Raw genomic sequence first — 22,014 nt, 5'->3', positions numbered from 1 at the left:
TGGCTTGCTCTGGCCCATGAAATGGCAACAGAAGTAATGCAAGGAGTCTTCAAGAGCAAATGCATGCTGACAACTTCTCCTTCTCCCCGCCACAAGGATACTCCAAATGGCAACTGCACTATTAGCTTATATCCTTGAGTGAGGATGGATGACATGGAGCAAATCTCTTGGGTAACCCAAGATAAACCTGTAGTATAAGTGAGATACTCCTGGGCTATTTTAAAACGGGGAGATTTGAGTGTTGTTTATTCCTGCAGCATAACTTAATCTATCCTGATACAAAAGTCTAAAGATCCATAAATTTTCACAAATTCAAGCAAGCTTTAAAATTGTCATATTTCATAATTTAAAAGGCAAAGGGGTGCATTCCAGGACAAACGAAACAGGAGGAATCTCAGCTAGTGTAATTCTATAGTCACTACAGTAATGTTAGATTCCTTGAAAAGGAGCCAGAGACGAGCCATTATCATCAGTGTCTGAGTTCACAGAGGTGGGGCTGAGGGTCTTCAGAAGGGGCTCAGAAAAAAAGAAAGGTTCTGAAATTCGTTCTAGATGTCCTGAACATAATTTTCTATTTTCCTTTGCCTTTTAATCATCAACCCCTGCTAGCTTACATCTAGCATAAAACCTTGGACTCAGCTCTTTGGAAAAAATCTGCCTTGAGTTGTATTTCTTCTGTTCTTCACTTTAGCTTACCCTAAGTCTTCCCTGTCTTTCCTAATATTTGATTCTAGCCTACCTGCATTTGACTTTGGCTTTCTTTAGCAAATGAGTTAGACTGGAGTGTGTACTTGGCCCACACGTTGGGCTAAGTCAGTGAATGTGGGTGGATGTCTGAAAGATTTTTAAGAGGTAGGGAGCCTGACAAGAGCCATGGTCTTGATCTCTGGATGCCAGAAAAAGCTACTGGCAAATTTTCACATGATTCTTTTGTTCCCATCAATTCCTATAACCATCAACTTCCCCTCTGTTGAGGGCTAAATTTTCTTTTTTAAGCATGTATTTATTAAGTCAGTTTTCAAACATTACAAAAGGAAATAAAACACTGACACTCAAAAAAAAAAATCCTTGTGTCAGAGGGGAAAATTGATAGCATTTACCCTGTGGATTTGATTACCCAGCAATGTAAAGTTAAATTGGTAAAGTCTAAAATGTTCCTCTCAATTCCACCACTGCCTCCTTTGCCAAGAATACAATTGATTTAATATACTTTCAACAGTGTGGCCTATGAAACTCTTTCACAAACCGCCATATTTTAATTTGCATAAAATAACTGTTTAAAGCTTCCTCCAGCACAACCATATTTAGTGGTGACAATGTTGTAACCCTCTCTGTACTCTCAGCTGCTCGGTACTCGGCAAATTTTCATTATTAAATAACTGGAAAGTCTAACTTATAATTTACCTTCTGATATGAGTTTACTTCCTTCAGATCAGATTATAATTTCCTTCCTTGATGACCTCCTATGTGGGTCTTCATTTCATCACAGTTTCAGAAAAAAACAAAAACAAACTCCAAGCTCTTTTTCAAAAGTTAAATAAACCTGAAGCCAACATACTGAGAACAATTCAAAGATGATGAATACATTTGGTTATTTGTATACTAAAACACTAAGTCTATATACTAAAATAGTGATGAACATATAATCTTTATAATTGATAATTCACTATTTTATAAGAAGACTATGGCAGATTATAACCCCCAGTATTAACTGTCAATAATCCTTTTTTTTTTTTTTTTTTTTTTTTTTTGTGGTACGCGGGCCTCTCACTGTTGTGACCTCTCCCGTTGCGGAGCACAGGCTCCGGACGCGCAGGCTCAGCGGCCATGGCTTACGGGCCCAGCCGCTCCGCGGCATGTGGGATCTTCCCGGACCGGGGCACGAACCCGTGTCCCTTGCATCAGCAGGCGGATTCTCAACCACTGCGCCACCAGGGAAGCCCCAATAATCCTTTTAAAACATTTTTCTGTTCAACAAATTTAACAGTAAATAATTTGTTGTTGATTAGAACTGAGATTGTGAAGGAAGGGGAAAAAATATAACTGGGTACATCTTCTCCACTCTGAAAGGCAGACAAATTTGCAATAACTATAATAAGAAGCAAAATGTGGCAAATTTCCTGACAGAAGTACAAACTAAGTATGATGAAAGCACAATAAAAAAGAGATTAATTCCAACTACAGATATGTGGTAAGGAGAGGGCTAGATGTTGTAAGGAATGCATCAATAGTTAACAGCTTGGGCTTTAAAGTCAAAAGGCCAGAGTTCAAATCTCAGACATGCTGTTTACTAGCTGTATGACTGTAGGCAAATTAACATGTCTAGGCCTTTCTTCCCTCATCTATGAAACTAGGAAAAGAAAATAAAAACCAACTACATAGCACTTACTCTGTACCAAGACAAAACTATGAGCATTTAATACAAATTAATTCATTTAATTCGCCGAACAACTCTGTGTGTATACTAATATCACCCTCATTTTACAGATGAGGAAGCTGAGGTATAGAGAAGTTAAGTGGCCTATCTGAGGTCCACACTGGAGCGTGACAAGCTGGGACTGGATGTCAGGCTGTCAGGCTCTGAGTCACAACCATTATTCTGTGAGGATGAGTTAATGTGAGAGAACTCTACACCCACCATGAGCACAATTTTATACACATTTCATTGACTCCTTTCAATAATGCTATGAGGTGACTACTAGCACTACATACATTTACAAACGTGCAACTGACTTAGATGAATTATGAAAGAACACTTTTGTGGCAATGGGTACAATGAGCTGGAGCAGGACAAGAGGAGAGAGGACCGATAGAGATTTTTTGCAATAATCAAAGGCGATGATAAAGATGGAAAGGAGGCAGAGATCTGAGAAATACAGAAGAATGCAAAGAAAATTTTTAGAGTAAAAACAGGAAGAGAATGAAAAGAGTATCTATCAAAGAAACCAGGACTCTAGAAGGGTCAGCAACCCTAGCCTCATGCCAAATCTGGACCACCACCTGTTTGTGTAAATAAAGTTTTATTGAAACACAGCCACACTCAGTTGTTTATATATTCTCTGTGGCTGCTTTTGCTTGACAACAGCAGAATTGAGCGGTTGCGATGGAACCTATCTGGTCTGCATAGCCGAACATATTTACCATTTTGCACCTTAAAGAAAAACTCTGCCAATCCTTGCTCCAAAGAAGCCCTGTCCAATAGAAATTTCTGTGATGATGGAAGTGTTTCATATCTCCACTGCTCAACAGGGTAGCCACTAGCCACAAGTGGCTGGCTAAATTTAAATTCAAACTAATTAAAAGTAAATAAAATTTAAAATTTAGCTCTTCAGTTGCACTAGCCACCTTTCAAATACTCAATAGCATCATTAGCTAATGTAAATTAATTTTATTTAATTCTAATTACATTAAACTTAAATTTAAATAACCACAGATGGCTTACTGGCTACTATATTGAACAACACAGTTGTGGGGAATTTCAAAGAGGTAGATGTGGTCCCCAGAGTTAAATACTATAGGGAGACCAAGCAAGGTAAAGACTTCAAATCAGTCCATAGAATTAAGCAACAAGTAGGCACTGATGATCTTTGGGAGAATAATTTGGGTAGAGTGACAAGGCCTGAGGCCACCTTTCAGTGGATGCAAGAGTGTATGCGAGAGGAGGACCCGGAGAATAGACAACATGGCCAAGAAGTTAGCATGTAAAGAGAAGGGGAATGTTCTAGCTCCTCTTATCTGTGCCAATCTTTCAACTGAATTTTATTAAAAGAGAAGGGTGAAACATGAAGGTAGCTGAGGGGACAGGGACAGAAAACTAATGGAAATACTGTTTGTTTTTTAATGGCATTGGCAAGTGGGAAAGTAAAAAACAGGGCAAAGTTCAGGTTATGTTTGGGAAGTCCAAGTGCATCCGTGCCGCTGAAAGAAGAGATGTGTGTTTTGGGGTGGGAGCATAACAAGAGCTAAGGCAAGAAAGACCAGCGCAAGCCTTACCTTAAAAGCCCTGAATACCTCATTAAGAAAGGGGAGTGCCCTCTTCAGAAAGGGATTTCAGGTCACTTTTGGGAGGCTCAACGGGGGAAACACAATCAGTTAGGATCTATTGACTAGCCTAGAAAGTCACAGGAAGTTAAAAAAAAAATGTGGGGGAGGTATAGAAACAAATCAAAGGAGCTAGAAGTAGGAAGAAGGGTGTATCAAAGAAAACTGAGGTCACATCATCTCTGTGTATCAGGTTTATGTTCTCTTTAAGGGACACCTGAAATAAGAAAGAAAACTACATAATTTTGAAGTAAGAGAGGGAATAACATTTTGTTAATTACCAATAATGTGCCACGTTCTGAGTTTCGTAAATCATTTAATCCACACACTACCCCTTCAGGAAGACAATGTTATTCCTATTTTACAGACAAGAAATGAGGCTTAGAGAGGTCAAATAACTTCCCAGAATTATCAAACTAACACATGGCACACTGGAACCCAGTGCTTTCCCACTCCAGGGAAAATATGATGAATTTCCAATTTTCCATGTCTGTGTGCTAATCTGAGTAATTCTTATACCCTCACTAGACACTGTTTCCTGTGAGCAAAGACCCTGTGCTAGCTCATTAAGGGCACACAGCAAATGCTCAATAATTATTTTTATCTTTTTTAACATTTTTTAATTAATTAATTAATTTTATTTTTGGCTGTGTTGGGTCTTCGTTGCTACACGCGGGCTTTCTCTAGTTGCAGTGAGCAAGGGCTACTCTTCGTTGCGGTGCATGGGTTTCTCATTGCGGTGGCTTCTCGTTGCGGAGCACGGGCCCTAGGCACGCGGGCTTCAGTAGTTGTGGCATGTGGGCTCAGTAGTTGTGGCTCGGGGGCTCTAGAGCGCAGACTCAGTAGTTGTGGCGCACGGGCCACAAGTAGTTGCTCCACGGCATGTGGGATCCTCCCGGACCAGGGCTCGAACCCGTGTCCCCTGCATTGGCAGCGGATTCGTAACCACTGTGCCACCAGGGAAGTCCCTCAATAATTATTTTTAAATATATGTTACAAGTGTGAATGAATGTGAATTGAAGTAGTACTCTTCTGACACATTAACACAAATAAGTAAAAGAGTCCTATGAGGTAACTGCTCAGCAAAAACAATGACTCGCTCAAAAGACTACTATTGCATACAAACAGAGAAGGCTTTAAACATTTTTAAGAGAGCATCATATTGCTTTGTTCACACTGTGACATCCCATCTAAATTACAGGTACTTGGCCTTGGGCAGTATGAACTGACTGTTCCGGGAAACCCTCCAAATTGGGTAACTGCTTACTTGGGGCAGCATAATAACCTCACGTTAATTGAACCACTAGGATATTGTTTTTGTAAAAGTAGTTGGAAAGCACATCTCTCTCTAGGACAATATTTTAACAGAGAAACATAACGCGAAGAGAAATCTGTTCTTTAGCCCTACGGATACTTTCCACATGAGTACACTCAGAACCTGGCCCCATCCCACTAGCTTTCACCACAGATTGCCCCCATCTCAGCATGAAAGGACAGCCCAGGCATCTACACCTCTGCCAGATCATCTCGGATTAAAACTGAGTGAACTGCCAGTGAGAAATGCAGCCAACAGGAAAAAGAATCAAAAGAAAGGCTTTCAAGACATCAATACCTGTTATCTGAACTGGATCCACTGTCAACAGAGAGAGAAGGCATGAATGAATGATCCTAAAGATCCTCAGGTTGTGAGTCATGCTTGGCAGCTAAATTCAAAGCAGAAGATGAGGACACAATTTTATCTTGTTTGTTTTATTTTTATTCTAGAGGAAATGCAGGACAAACAAAGAATTGAAGCAAAAGGAAATGGGATTCAGCTTAATTCAAACAAGGAAAAGATAAAATTATAATTAAAACTAAAGGTCAAATGTAAAAGTGAAGATAGAGATGTTTAAATTTCAAAGCATAAATTTATTCAAATTTAAATATAATCCCCAATAGATACATGTTTAAAAGTACAGTCTAAAGGAAAGTAAACTTCATCAGTCAGCCCTATTCAAGAGAGCTACTTAGGACACTCTTTGGAGCAGTGGTCCTCAACCAACCAACTCAGAAACAGGTCATGATGAGCTCATAAGGAACCAAACTCCAAATCAGAGCAGGTTCCTAGAAAACCAGACAGAGACCAGGATGCCCACGGGGACCCTAAGCAGGTAATCCTGAAACCTCAGAACCATCCAGGGAATCAGGACGGGGCAGAAGAGGAGGTACACTCTCCAATGCGAACCGATATTTGTTGGAAGGGAGAGACGATGCCTTTTAGCATTTAACCCTAATGATAGCCATGACAACGTGATGAAGAAGGAAAAAAAGGAAAGGGGGAGAGGGAGAAAGGAGAAGAGAGAGCAGCCCCAGCACCATGCAGGGCAGGAGAAAGCCAATTTGTTCACATAGTGTCATCTTGCTCTAGTTAAGGAGAAATGGGAAGAAGAGAGGGGAGAAATAGGTAAGGATTGAAACTAATGTGCTCTAAACCTTAGGTCTTTAGGACTGCATATTTTTTCTGTGTTCATATTACATCTTCATCTTAACTATCCATGTCTCTCTCTTTAAGGCTATAACTCAGGCAGAATGATACGCTGCAGTGTTCTGATGAAACTGTCCTCTACAGCTGATGCTCCCAGAAGGCAGACACCACATTCATTAACTCATTCGCACACTTAGCTCAGGTCCACAGAGAGATGTTCTATCCAAGCTCTTATTAAAGTGGAAGAATACAATCAATCATTTTAGAAGGTCTAAAAAGAACTTTTTCTTCCCATTGAGCCTTGTAAATTATTCTGAGATTGTTTCTATAAAGACTATGTAATTGAGGGAGATACACAGGGAGCATCAGTTTTGTTTGTTTTATTGCTTAAAATAAAACGATCTGAAGCAAATGTGACACAATGTTAAGATTTTACAACGCCCAATGTTCAGTGTCCACTAAATTATTACCTTTATTTATTCTCTAAATGTTTCGTAAGGAAAAAGACTGTGGAGTCTTATTCACAATATTTATTAATATTTTTGGAGAAAAATTTTGACAATATACATCAGAAAGTGTATAATTTCTCGTTGACCCAGAAATCATCTAAGACTTCATCAGCAAGAGGGAAGGAAAGAAAGAAACAGAGAGAGACAGATGGACAGTCAGACACAGGGACAGAGAAATCTTTGGAACGCTGCGTCCAAAAAAGCAAGAATTTCTGCAAGTAAAGAGAAACCACCTAAAAATCAACAGGAAGGGATTGTGAAACAAATAATCTTACATTCACCCAATATGTTTAAAGAGTCTGCATACACTAAAAATAATGAAATAGAAGAATAGAGGAATGGAAACATCACAACTTATTCCAAGTGGGAAAATGAGTTATCAAACAATATGAACAGTATAATTCCATTTTTCTGTAAGAACAAAAACAGAGACCCAGAGAGTCAAACAGACTGACAAACAGACAGAGATAATAGATTTTTTAAAGGCACAACACATACAAAAACTATGTGTGTACAAAAACTGGTGGTGAATCTGAATAAGGTTTGCAGTCTAACTAACTGTATTGTACAAATGTCAGTTTTGGTTTTGATAATGTACTATAGTCATGTAAGATGTTACCACTGGGGAAAGCTGAGTGATGGGTACAAATGACCTCTTTCTACTATTTTTGCAACTTCTTATGAGTCTACAATTATTCCAAAATAAATATTTAAAAAGAAAATAAATAAAAGACTGAAGGGAAATATACCGACTATACCCAGATATATACTAAGAATTATTTACATACTGAACTATAATTGATATTCCACCTATTTTGGCTTTCCTGAGTTTATCTGATTAAAACTTAAAGTAATACTGCACCTTTGTGGGGGAAAAGCATAAACCTAAATTTCAATCAGAATTACTTTTGAATAAAAAATGTCAATGAAAAGTAATTCAAAACTTAGATCTCAAACCTAGGCTTTGTGATTATAAAACCTCTGCTCTTTTACCTAAGCCAGATTATATCCCCTCCAACTTCCCACCTTCACTCTCAGCAAAACAACTTTACACATAGACAGAAACTAAATCCAACTTAACTAACCAGATACCACTGAGATACCACTTAAAACATTAAGAAAAGTAACCTACTGTACAGCACAGGGAACTCTACTCAGTGCTCTGTGGTGACCTAAATGGGAAGGAAATCCAAAAAAGAGGGGATATATGTATACGTATAGCTGATTCACTTTGCTGTATGGTAGAAATTAACACAACATTGTAAAGCAGCTATACTCCAATAAAAATTAATAAAAAAAGAAAAGTAGACAAAATTTTTCTTTTTTCCCTAGTTTTATCATCAAAAAATCTAAGAACAAGGTCACAAACTACATCTTTGCTCTATCCTTGCCAATTCTCCCACTATCTATATATCATATCATAGATAAAACATACTCCACTTACATTTCGATAATTTGAAACTTGGATACAGTGCAGCCTGCTCAATTATCCAAGAGTTCATTATCCAGCTGGTGCTAACCAAGCCCATTATGTCTCTTTATTTTCTTTTTTGTTACTCGTCTTTTCTTCACCTTCCTGTGTGTTAGCACCTCTAGCAGAAAATGAGAGGCTGCACAAAGGGATAAAATTAAAATTGGTTGACTCTTTTATCTATTAAAGGATTCATTGGTTACAAAATGACCACTGTTCATCAAAATGTGAGCCTGAATGCTCTAGTTACTCACACCTCAACAGTCAAAGGTAATTCAGAAGAGGCTGTAAAATAAAAGCAAATTTTATTACTCATATTTTCAGAAAATAATAACTAGGTAGTTCATATCACTCATGATTACTCTTTTATTAAACAGGAAAATGAAAGCTGTCTTATTACAAGCAAAAACACTTTTTTTCCTTTGATGTATGAAATCATACCTCAAAGTTATACTCTACCTGGACTCTCATTCAGCACCTGGAATAGTGCCTGGCATGTAGGAGGCATTCAAACATTTGATGAGTGAACAAGAGAAAGAACGAGAGAATAAATGAAGAACAAATGAGTTAGGAATGGATAAGTTCTAGAGCCAAAAAACTCCACTTTTAACAGGTCAACAAACGTGTGTGTGAGTGTGTCTGTGTGTGCGCCATCTGACTTGTTTTTAAATCTGTTAACACCAGTAGTATGAGGATAAAAAAGGATTAACTGGAGAGGAAATATGACACAATGAGAAACTGATACACTCTAAAGTCTAACAGATTTGGTTTTTCATCCAAGAGCCGCCACCTGCATTCTAAGTGAACATGAGCTAGTTACTTAACTTTCCCTAAATTCTTCTTTAAAAACGTATTCTCTTGAGAAGTTAAAAAACTATGGTAAGGAGTATTACTGGTGCTATTCTTACTGTGATAATATATTTTGTATTGTGTAACACTTCAACACACACCACAAACACATTCACATATGTGCATGCACACACACTCATACAAGTATACATGTACAGAGTAAAATCATCTTTTAGGATTTAAGAGATTTTGATTTGAGTATTATTATTTCCATCAAATACAATATTTGAAATAACTAGATATTTAATAAGAAAAAGAAAATCTCCCTAATTAAAAATTTTTTCTAATTATAAATTTTAAAATTAATCCTTTTAGGGGCTTCCCTGGTGGCGCAGTGGTTGCGCGTCCGCCTGCCGATGCAGGGGAACCGGGTTCGCGCCCCGGTCTGGGAGGATCCCACGTGCCGCGGAGCGGCTGGGCCCGTGAGCCATGGCCCGTGGGCCAGCGCGTCCGGAGCCTGCGCCCCGCAACGGGAGAGGCCGCAGCAGAGGGAGGTCCGCGTACCGCAAAAAAAAAAAAAAAAAAAAAAAAAAAAAAAATTAATCCTTTTATAAATTAATTAAACTAAGGAAAGGAAATTTCATTAAGTTGGATCTACTAAGGCTGTAACAACAAATTACATTTCAAACAGTTCTTGAAATATTCGGGTGAAATGAGATGTTTAGAGTAGATATATGTAGAAGATCTTGAGCAGTCAGAACTCAATATTTTAAAATAATAATAAAATCAGTTTTGCATTTTTCTAAAATTCAAGCTTTTATCAGATTAAGATCAGCTTTTATTCCCAACAATGTAAATATTAACATTTTTATCATTTGTGGCACTACCATAAATGTATCCTAGAGAAATAACATTTTTATGTAATCTCATAGCTGTCACTTTTTTTCTTTCTTTCTTTTTAAGTTTTTTAAACGGAAGTATAATCCATATATAACATTATATTAATTTCAGTCTATAACATAATGATTCGATATTTGAGTACACGGTAAAATGATCACCATAAGTACCGTCTGTCACCACACATAGTTACAAATTTTTTTTCTTTTCTTTTCTTATGATGAGGACTTTTAAAATTTACTCTCTTAGCAACTTTCAAGTATGCAATTCAGCGTTATTAACTGTAGTCACCACGCTGTCCCTTACATTCCAGGACTTATCTATCTTGCAACTGGAAGTCTGTACCTTTTGACCACCTTCACTCATTTCACCTACGCCCAACCCCCTCCCCTTTGCCAACCACCAGTCTATTCTCTGCATCCATGAGCTTAGTTTTTGTTTTGTTTTGTTATTTGTTTGGGTTTTTAGAATCCACATATAAGTGAAAACATATAATATTTGTCTTTTATTACTTTTAACCAGTGGGCTTTCTTTGGTAAATAAAATCTGGTTTATCTGGTTAAGATATTTACTAAAAAAAAGAAAGACTAAAAAATGATAATCTGGTAACATGATACTGATACAACTCTTAAATCTGAAATTCTTGGAACCTGATATGTGCCGAGACAACTTTCCCAGTCCATACTCACATGGGAACTTGGTCTGTACCATATAAGTAAAGTATTTCCCTCCTTGCAGTACATGTGTCTTTGGCTTGAGGACTCGATAAATATGCTGAAGAGAAGCAAAAGGAGCCAACTGCCTCATAATAAAACTTAGACTCATGAAGACAAGAAAATTTCAGACCCTCTGATGCCTAGATAGAAAGAAGATTCATGGATCATTTTGGGTCTTGGTGGGATGGATGATTCAGGTAATATCTACCTGTAATTTATATAAGAACCTAGGTTTAGAAGATGGATTAAGAAGGTTAATCTCTATGTGGTGAAGTTTTAAAATCAGTTTGATGGATATATACAAGGTTATGTGCATCCACTGCAGAGATAACAAAGGTGACTGAGATCTGACCCCTGCCCTTCTATCACCTAGTTGTGATTTTTTTAATTACTGGTAAGAGAAAAGTATCAGTGGAGTATGAGCTTATATAGTGGGCGTATAGTGACTAAATGGAGATGGGAATTGAGCATTCTTTGCCAAACTAGCTTAAAGGGAAATAAGATTCAAGGTGATGGGCTTTTTAGGAAAGAACCATTTGTCAAGAAGACATGTACAAGTTGACAGCAAAGATTTACATTCCACTAAAATGAGAGGAGAGTGGAAGACACATAGAAACCTAGGAGACAAATGGGAGAAAGGAAGTTACATCTCTGATTAAAATTTTTTTTTAATTTTAACATTGTTCTCATTCCTTTGTACTTTCTAGGTACAGTCACATGACAACCAGACAGAAGAAGTTAAAGAGTGTAGTCACAACTCATTATCAAAATTAGGCTTTTACCATGTGACCCAATGGGTGTGAAAAATTAAGTCTACCGCTATATTACAAGTCACTTAATCTCTCTGTCCTTTAGTTTACACAGTCATAAAAATGCATTATAACTAAACCTATCTCACAAGGTGCCAGAAGGATTCAAAAAATACATACAGTCTTAGCACAGCATCTGACCCAGAGCAAGTGCTCCATAATTAGTGACTGCTGTTGTATTGCCATGGGTGTTATTACTGTTGCTATTATTATCATTATTGAGAGGCATGCCTCAGTTTTAAGGAAAGGAATGAATAGCTCAGTCATGAGCTAGAGAACAAACACATGTGAGTTTCCTTCTCAATCTATTACAGGCTCTCCAAATATTATTGTGTTTCACGCCGTAAACACTCAAAGGAAAATTTAACATTTTTAGATCATTTGTTCCCCAAAGTTTTGCAACACCTATGGTATAACACATGTAAGTGAGACAGCCCACAACTCATGGTCCTTGTACTGGATTTCAAAAATAAGATATTCACATTAGAACCAAGAGAGACAGATGCAATATGATTCCTAAAAAAACTCATATCTGCACTTAACATACGCCATTTATCAAGGCCTGTCCACCTGCACTAGGATCAAGATGAAAAGCAATGAAAGCAAAACAGCAAAGAATACTATACTTGAATGCATTAAAAAAAGTAATCAAAATCAACAACTTCCATAATTACAAACATACAACAAGTCCTAGTATTTTCTTTTACTGAGAAGTTGGAGGAACGGAAAATGTTCAAATATTCATAATTAGATGAATTAATTAGGCTACTTATCACCATGTTCTCATAAAAATAATGTTAAAGCATACTACAAGCAATGAGTAATGTGGTCATTATAGATTTTCCTTAAGCCAGAAAACCAACACAGCATTTTTAAGAGAAGGGCTTAATATTGTTTTCTACTGTCCAGGAAACATTTCTAAAGTAGGTAACAATTAATATAAAGCCCCTCTCCCACCACTTTTGGGACTGTTGTACACATTTTAAATATTTTATATAAAAAATACAGTTTATTTTTTCGAAGAACATCAATCTATTATTCCAGATAAAATAGGGATATTTTCCAAATGTTTCTGACATGTAGATCCAGATTTTTTTAATTACTTTTAGTGGTTTCAGTGGAGAAGGGGTAAGAAAAGAAAAAAAAAACTAAAATTAACTAAGACAATTACTATAGAAACAATATAATGTAGTATATATTTAGATTGAGTACAGACACTAAATTCAGACCGCCTGGGTTCAAATCCTAGATCTGTGCTACTTACTAGTTTTGTATGTTTAAGCAAGTTTCTTAAACTCTCTGTATCTCCATTTCCATACCCATTTAACGAGAATAAAAGGTACCCTACATCACAGGGTTGTTAGAAATATTAAATAAATTCAAGTACTTAAATAAATTTAAGTACTTAGTATTGTACCTGGCTCATAGCATGGATTCCATAAAGCTTAGCTGTTCTCACTATATGCTGGACACTCACTATTTATGTACATGAGCAAACTTACTCATTCTAACAGTCCTAGAAGTTATTATTATAGATTATATATATATTGTTGATTTCACAACCAATAAAGATAGGCTGGATTACACACAGTAACAATGGCAAACTCTCAACAACTTGAAAAAACTTTTACTTCTCACTCATGCAACTTTACTGAGGCTTCAAGTGGACTCCCAGAAGCATTGTCATCTATGCATTTTTGCTCAGCAATCCAGGCTACAGGTGCTCCCACGAAGGATCTGACAGACCAGAGGGGACTAAGGATTGAAGCACTGGCCACTAAATGTTTCACCAGGAAGTGACACACCTTAGTCCGGTTGCATTAGCCAAAGCTAATCACATAACCACGGCTGGGTGGGGAAATCCAATCCTCCTGTGTGCTGTAGAGAACAGACATTGCTGAACAATAATACCCACCACAGTCCCCATCTTATAATTATTTGGGACAATGTATTGTTCAAAGAGTGGGGCCTAAGTTTTAACCCAGATCAGTCTGTTTTTCTCCACTAATAATGATCCTCAATAGTTTTTTTCTCCTACCCACCAAAATAGCTTATCGCAGGGGTCCCTAACCCCGAGGCCAAGGACCAGTAGCTGTCCGCTGCCTGTTGGGAACCGGGCCACAGAGCAGGAGGTGAGCAGTGGGCTAGCGAGCTCAGCCTCATCTGCCGCTCCCCGCCGCTCCCCATTACTTGTGTTACCGCCTGAACCATCCCCCCACAGCCCTCGCCGTCCGTGGAAAAATTGTCTCCCACAACACTGGTCCCTGGTGCCAAAAGGTTGGGGACCGCTGGCTTTTCATACAAATTCCCATTAGTAACAGTGACAAACTTCATTCGGCCTTGATTAAGCAGGGAGAGTTGGGAAGAAGGCAATGTCAGGGCATTTGTGGTTTAGAAAAGCACTAAATTCTCAACTGAGAATCGATGAAACTCTACGAAAACTTTAAAAAAGTGTGGAGAGAAAGCAAAGTGAGATTAGTGCAAAAGTAGATTTTTCTAAGCTCTGATGCATTTGCCTATGGTCATTTTAGCAAACAGTCAATAATAATGATTTTATGTCCCTTCGACTACTAAATGTTTTTACCATTTTATTGTACTAATTGTTTTTTTGCACAAATATCTATATTGAACATGTCTACAGCAGATACTGAGCATTCTTTCTTTTCCCTTAATCTTCCCAAATTTCTTTTACTTAACTGATGTCACTTGGGAGACATCTTAAAAATTATACTTGGGAAATGTTGTTATTCTAACACCAAAACCTAAGGAGAACGTATTACTATTGTCCAGAGTTATCTCTTAAATCAAAGACCTACAGACTTAGATGCGTTTCTTCCACTGAGAGCAACTTATATGTTAAATCACTAAAATTCACTACTTACCTAAAAGTTATAAATCAAATGCTATCCTTCTCTAACAATGTATTTGAAAAACCTGTTTTCAGCTATTCCAAGATTTTCAACTGGACTATTTCAAACTGGATACTCTTAAACTTCAATTTTCCTAGATAGTATAAGAATAATACTTCTCCTTTCTATGCACTGTCGCTTACCTCATTTGGCCATAATACCAGAAAAAGTTTATATAATTCATATTTTTTTACAAGTTCTCTAACCACATGGTTTAAATAATTAATTTCTACATTCAGATGTGCTTCCTAAAACTGTAAAGAAGTTATTACATTCATATATATTATCACAAAGATTCATTAGCCTCCCACACATTTCTCTCACAAATGTCACACCACAATGGAAAGCAATGATCTCCCTCATGGAGTTGCTGCTTAAGCAGAAATTCTTTAAAAAAAAAAAAAAGAAAGAAAAGAAAAAGAAGAAGGAGGAGGAGGAGAAGGAGAAACAAATAATTTCAACCACTGGATTTTTTTTTCTCAACTAACAGTATATAGCATGAACAAAGGAAAAGTAAGCCACCTTCCAGGAGGTGATAAGAATTTGGACTTTCTCCCACACTTGGTCACAGCTGATTGAATTTCCATTGTTCATTGATTGTGCCATTTGTCAGGCAATCCATCCTTGCTTATGTAATCGTAGCATTCCAGTAGTTCACTCTGTTCTGTCCTGAACATTCAGCAGCATGACAGAGAAAATTACACACAGAACAGCACCAAGCCACTGACCTTTAGAATATAAAATAAGGCAGATCTTTTGAAATCCGTCTTTGTTGATGAGGTTATCTGAGGGACAGTATTTTTTTTTTTTTTTTTTGTGGTATGCGGGCCTCTCACTGTTGTGGCCTCTCCCGTTGCGGAGCACAGGGTCCGGACGCACAGGCTCAGAAACAAATAATTTCAACCACTGGATTTTTTTTTCTCAACTAACAGTATATAGCATGAACAAAGGAAAAGTAAGCCACCTTCCAGGAGGTGATAAGAATTTGGACTTTCTCCCACACTTGGTCACAGCTGATTGAATTTCCATTGTTCATTGATTGTGCCATTTGTCAGGCAATCCATCCTTGCTTATGTAATCGTAGCATTCCAGTAGTTCACTCTGTTCTGTCCTGAACATTCAGCAGCATGACAGAGAAAATTACACACAGAACAGCACCAAGCCACTGACCTTTAGAATATAAAATAAGGCAGATCTTTTGAAATCCGTCTTTGTTGATGAGGTTATCTGAGGGACAGTATTTTTTTTTTTTTTTTTTTTTTTTTTTTTTTTTTTTTGTGGTATGCGGGCCTCTCACTGTTGTGGCCTCTCCCGTTGCGGAGCACAGGGTCCGGACGCACAGGCTCAGTGGCCATGGCTCACGGGCCCAGCCACTCTGCGGCATGTGGGATCTTCCCGGACTGGGGCACGAACCCGCGTCCCCTGCATTGGCAGGCGGATTCTCAACCACTGCGCCACCAGGGAAGCCCCTACAGTATTTCTAACAGGCCATTTTTCATCCTGACCAGGTACCTTCATAAAATATTTTTTATTTATAAAAAATGATAATTTAAATTTTAAATATACCTGTACTGTGCACAATATTATGAATAAATTCATTTCATTTAGAGTTTGTCAAAAGGGGACACATTTTTCATCTCTAGATAAAACTCTCACCTTCAAACCAGAATTAAATGTAATTTTAATAATACCTGATAAATATGAAGGAAATTTTACAGGAAAGAAAGAAAGAGAGAGAGAGACTGAATTTCTGAAACAGCTTAACGTGGCTGACTAATTGTTTGCCAAAGAATCAAAATTCAGTAAAGGAATTAAATTACTTTCTGGTTATATAAAATCCACATTATATTTTCCTTATTTGTTTTCTTTTGAAAGAATGTCAAACTCAGAAAAGTTGCAAGTACAAGATAAAGAACTTCCTTCCCTCTGAACCACTTATTGACATGATGTCTGAAACCCCAGAATAATTTAACAAATCAACAAATCTTAGTTCTTTCATCTTTTTTTAACTGTCTCCTTATCTTCCCTGTCAAACTTACAATCAAATGCTTAGATATCTAGCTCACTAGAATCTCTGCAATATACAACAAGAACATATAGATCTGCTGAGTAGCTTTTTACTCCATCTTCTAGACTTTTCCATTTTGTTTCTTCCATGAACTTGTGGTATCTAAAGAAAAAAAAAAAGGTAAGAAACCACACAAAGTTCAACTTGTAAAAACACGGAGTCCTGTTGATGGGGAACAGGTTTCAAAATAAGCAAAATTCCCTTGATTCCTATTTCACAGATTTCTTCACTTCTGCCTTTAAACAAAGGATTCTCCTAAAGTGGGAGGAGGGGAAAGTAAAGATAGTGAGGAAACTATTTTTCAGGTAACCCAGACACCTCCACATGCTATCATCTTGTCTCTCCTTCCTGTCACTGTCAAACATCTCCATGGACTCTTTGCCTACCATCAGTTCACCCTGTAATGCAGGACTCTGGCTTTGGCTTTCATCTCTCCATTGACATCGCATTATTAAGTCACTGAGGATCCCTGAGTCAAAACTGCTTTCAATCCTCAATAGCCTCAAAACATCTCTAGAGCCCTTTACCGCTATTGATTTGCCCTATTTTTATCTCTTCTCTCCCTCTTACTCCATGGCACAAAAACATCCTGCTCTTCCTTCTCCTACTTCTTTGAACAAGCCTCCTTCACTCTCATAGGTTTGTTTTTTTTCCCTTCTACTTGTCTTCCAAGTTCAGTTTTTAGTATTTTCTTCTTTCTCTCTCTCCCTCTCCTCTTTCTCCCTCTAAATTGCTCTCTCTCTCTCCCCACTTGGCATTCACCAAGCTTCAGCTCTCACCGCTTTACAAATTTCAGTCAAATCTATAATTCTACAAGTCCTCGCCAAGTTTTCAACTCATTATCTTTAATTTCACAATCAATTCCTCCACTTGGATATCTGAGTCAAATTGTCACGTTTACCATAACTTCTTTACTTCCCTACACCCCACTGCCAGGCAGTCACTATGTCTAATTTAGCTTGCGACAGCAGGCACTCAGTTCCAGCCAAGTGTTGCAATGAAAGAATGCTGACTCACTGCTGACAGATATTCTGCTTTTTTTTTTTTTTTTTTTAAGAGAAGCCCCAAAAACTGAATCATTAAAGGAAATTTAGATTTTAGATGAAATCTTCCAATGTTTAAATACAACTACTTTAAAAAGCAAACAAACAAAAAGCACCTGGGTCACACAAAACCTATCTGCAGGATTACAATCAGGTTGTGACTTAACAGCCTAAGAAGTGAATGCAAATGCCTTAGCTTCTATTCCAAGCCTTCCAAAACCATCCTGAAACTACCTTCTGAATTTGAGTACCAGTAACTCAAAATAACCACTAGAAGCCAACTGGTCTACTGTTCATTCTATCCTACAAGCATATTTGGTTCTTTCTCACCGCTATCCCTCTGTCATGTTTGTTCTGCACACAGAAGTGTTTTTCTTTCTAAGTCCTACTGTAAGATTGAGATTAAATGCTATCATTTCCCTGAAAACTTCCTGGACCATATTAGCTTATATATTCCAAAGACATTAGTACCTAGTACTGTGTGTCAGGCACAGTCCTAGACGTTTTACATGCTCCCCACCACCACTATAATCCTAAGAAATTGATACTATCATCATTCTTATTTTATTCTTATTCAGTAAGGATATTGAAGCCTGTCCAAAGAAAGCGGCAGACCTGGGGTTGAACCCAAACATTTCTTGTTCCAGTGCAGAAAGAAGAGTAGTAAATTCAAGTTTTGATCATCCACTATGTGACATGTGTTTTCTGCCAGGAAATTTTTAAATCCTTAACAAGACTCACCAGACCATTTACAATATGACTCTCTTCTTCTATTACTTCTTGATAATTTCCCTGCCTCATTAGCCTTCTTTCAGTTTCTAGAATTTACTGAGCTACTTCACACCTCACGGACTTTGCACGTGCTGTTTTCTTTGTCTGCAATGTTCCTCTCTCCTTCTGAGTCTAATCTCTACTCATTGTGATCTCAGTTTAACCATCATTTCTTCAAGACTCCTACCATGATCCTTCCAGAAAAGATTATGTTAAATCCCCCTATTATTTCATAGAATCTACTCCAACTCTAAATAAATAGGTTTGTAATAATTTATTTAATGTATGTCTCCCCTACCGCTGTGTAGTGAGTTTCTCCACTATCTCTTTCATCATTTTCTCTGTACTATACACACGGTGAGTGAATGATTGGTGTCTTTATCACTTATGAGCCATTTTAAGACCTGGAGGGAATTAAACAACCTTTATCTCATAGCTAGTAAGAAACTGAGATCTTGCATGTTAACCTAAACAATTTCCATTATAGAGATGTTAACCAAGCAGAAATCATTTTCTAATAATCTGCATTTAGTCAGAGACTTTTCCTTTTCAGCTTATAGTCACTGTTAATGCATATTACATTCTAAACCAAACAGTATGTGAGAGTCTGATCATTGAATGTTGTTTAAAAATAAACTAAAATAGAATTGCAATGCTTCCAAAGAAAGGGATAAGGGATGACTCAGACTGAAGAGTTAACCACAATGCATGCAAAAGTGAATTGCCTAATTCTTCAGAGTGGCACAGCTGGATTTCAATTTCAGGAAAGGCAGCAGGATGCCTAACTCATCAGGAGAAAATAACCAAAACATCCATTCTGTTGCTCCAGGATTCGAGAAATTACTAGGAGTTCTAATTGCTTCACCTTCTATTGCAGTTCTCCACTGAAGGCGCTATAATAGAGAATTTAGTCCCCCCAAAGCTAGGTGTCAACAATGTGAATTAACAAACTGTGAGGAAAGGTGGTTCTTCACATGTTCCTAAAGCACCTACATGTAATGTGTCTTTCAAAGATCTCAGTGATTACAGTCCCAGAAATGTATTTTACAGGGCTATTGCCTACAATAGAAAGTCCCTAGTATATCACCCTTAAAGATTTCTATTCCATGCTCACGCTACTGCATTCGTAAACCACTATTGGGTAGCATATGCCATTATGAAAGCTAATATGCATTACTATTTATGTGTTGGGGCTTTCGGTAGGCCTGTAGATTCAGAGGGGAGTTTACTTTCATGAAAAATGAACAGACAAGCTTATAATGAGGAAAGAGAATCCCTCTTGCCTCTCGGAAGCCAAAGGGCATCAGAGATCTTGACTACACCTATGTCAGCTCCACCTAGAAGAGAACAATTAGCTGTAGCAACCCCTCCTCATTTTACTTAAGAACTTGGCAGTCAACATCTCCCTTCCCCAGATCCCAGCTTCAAAAAGAAGTAAGCAAAGCACCTTCACATCAAATTGTGCCTGTATCCACTTACCACCTCCCAAGACATATAGAATCAAAAATCATCAGATCTATGTATCCTGTTATCTGACTATCACTTTTCAAACTCATATGTCTGTTCTGTCCTAGAATCTAGGGACATAAATTTAAAAAAAAAAAAAAAAAAAGACATTTGTCCTGCCCTTGAGTTTAACTTTGCAGAAAAATGTTAACCAATGAGAAATATCTGCAAATAGGATTCAGATTGAAACCACGCATTGAATGAAGTTTCAGATTAGATGTATGGTCTGCTGTGTCTACTTGCCTCCCCAACTCTGCTCTGCCAACCAAACTCCTTAGTAAGATGGAATCACACTGCTAAAATAAATACTCAAAGACTTATGTTATTCACTTTGATCTGTTGGGCTGCTATAAAACAGGTATAGCCACGTGATTCCAAGAGTACAAAGACAAAGAATTCAGATACAATATTGTCAAATGTCAGTGATCTACAATGTACTGAATTTTTGAAAATACCTACAAGGACTCTTTGACAAAAATCCTCATTAAAAAAGGAACATTTTATGCATACAAATTTTTAAAATTAATTTATTTGTTTTTATTTTGGGCTGTGTTGGGTCTTTGTCACTGCACGCGGGCTTTCTCTAGTTGCAGCAAGAGGGGGGCCACTCCGTGCTGCTGTGCGTGGGCTTCTCACTGCTGTGGCCTCTCCCGTCGTGGAGCACAGGCTCCAGGCGCGCGGGCCCCAGCAGTTGCGGCACGCGGGCTCAGTAGCTGTGGCTCGCGGGCTCTCTACAGCACAGACTCAGTAGTTGTGGTGCACGGGGCCCAGTTGCTCCGCGGCATGTGGTATCCCCCCGGACCAGGGCCCGAACCCACGTCCCCCTCACTGGCAGGCGGACTCCCAACCACTGCACCACCAGGGAAGCCTGCATACAATTTTTTAAAATTTAGGCAAGCAATTAGAAATTAAAAAGAGAAAAAAACATCAGAGAGAAAATTTCCAGATCTTAAATGTCTATCTGATGGACACTTTCATTTCCACATTCTCTGCACTCCCTTGAGCCCTCACCAACTTCAACTAATCCTCTAGAAACCTGTCCTTTCCTTTCCATTGCCACCATTGGCAATGGTCTGACCATTGCCTTAGGTCTGGCCCTCATTGGTTTTTATTTGGAATATCCCAGTGACTTCTTAATTGGGTTCTCTGCACACAGTTTTATGTGAAGGATGGTCACATACATAATTTCAGTTCCATACTTTATGACAGATATATGGACATAGAACTTTTTGAGAACACATTCTTAGGCGAGACAATAATTCTGTGTTTTGATCTGAGAAACACTAGGATTTCCTGTTCTTAAATAATTGTGGTATGAAAGTACAAAGACAACTATTCTTCCTCTAACATTTATAGGGTCTATTTCATTAAGACTTGGTCTTAACCCTTTAATAAATTAATCTTCTTACTATTTCTACATTTATATATGAGAAAACTGAAGCACAGAGAGATTAAGCAACTTGCCTATGAACACACAGCCAGTAACTGTAAGGGCCAGAACTCAAACTCAAAATTCCACCAGAGACCATGCTGTTGACCATCACGACTCCAACTCCTACCCCTACCGCTTTGCCGCATGCATACTGAGTGCTTGGGCCACTGTCCAGCACATAAGGGAGGATCTGAAAAATCCTCTGAAACACTACTGAAAAAATTGAACTGGATGGGGAAATGTGCTCAGATTCTAAAGATAAAGCCACGTAAACAGCTCCAAATAATCAACAGAGGACACGGCATGGTGGTGACAGAGAACAGTCTCCGGTCAAGATGTCTTTCTCCATTTCAGGTTCCTACTTTCAACAAGAAGGCATTTGTCGCCATCATCAAAAAATCTACAAACAATAAATGCTGGAGGGGGTGTGGAGAAAAGGGAACCCTCTTGCACTGTTGGTGGGAATGTAAATTGATACAGCCACTATGGAGAACAGTATGGAGGTTCCTTAAAAAACTAATAACAGAACTACCAGGTGACCCAGCAATCCCACTACTAGGCATACACCCTGAGAAAACCATAATTCAAA

General features: G+C 38.0%; 1 protein-coding gene across 10 annotated transcripts in view; it reads right to left on the bottom strand.

Annotated features, from left to right (window-relative positions):
• The window catches only part of ACSS3 (acyl-CoA synthetase short chain family member 3), a 151,205-nt gene that overhangs the window by 126,756 nt on the left and 2,435 nt on the right, over window positions 1-22,014 (bottom strand). For 2 of the 10 annotated variants that reach the window (XM_055085230.1, XM_055085231.1), the window contains exon 2: window positions 16,645-16,775. The exons of 6 other annotated variants lie outside the window; for them this stretch is intronic. Coding sequence is in view for 1 of the 4 variants with exons in the window: in XM_055085229.1 (XP_054941204.1) it covers window positions 8,459-8,460 (2 nt within the window). In the remaining 3 variants the exon portion in view is untranslated. Of the gene's footprint in view, window positions 1-5,653; window positions 5,672-8,458; window positions 8,620-16,644; window positions 16,776-22,014 lie in introns of those variants that run through there. 2 more of the 10 variants (XM_055085229.1, XM_055085228.1) reach the window with 2 other exon arrangements.

The sequence above is a fragment of the Physeter macrocephalus genome, chromosome 6 (genome assembly GCF_002837175.3).
Source record: "Physeter macrocephalus isolate SW-GA chromosome 6, ASM283717v5, whole genome shotgun sequence".
Taxonomy (NCBI): domain Eukaryota; kingdom Metazoa; phylum Chordata; class Mammalia; order Artiodactyla; family Physeteridae; genus Physeter; species Physeter macrocephalus.
The sequence above is the reverse complement of the archived record's forward strand: the minus strand, read 5'-3'. Positions and strand labels throughout refer to the sequence as shown.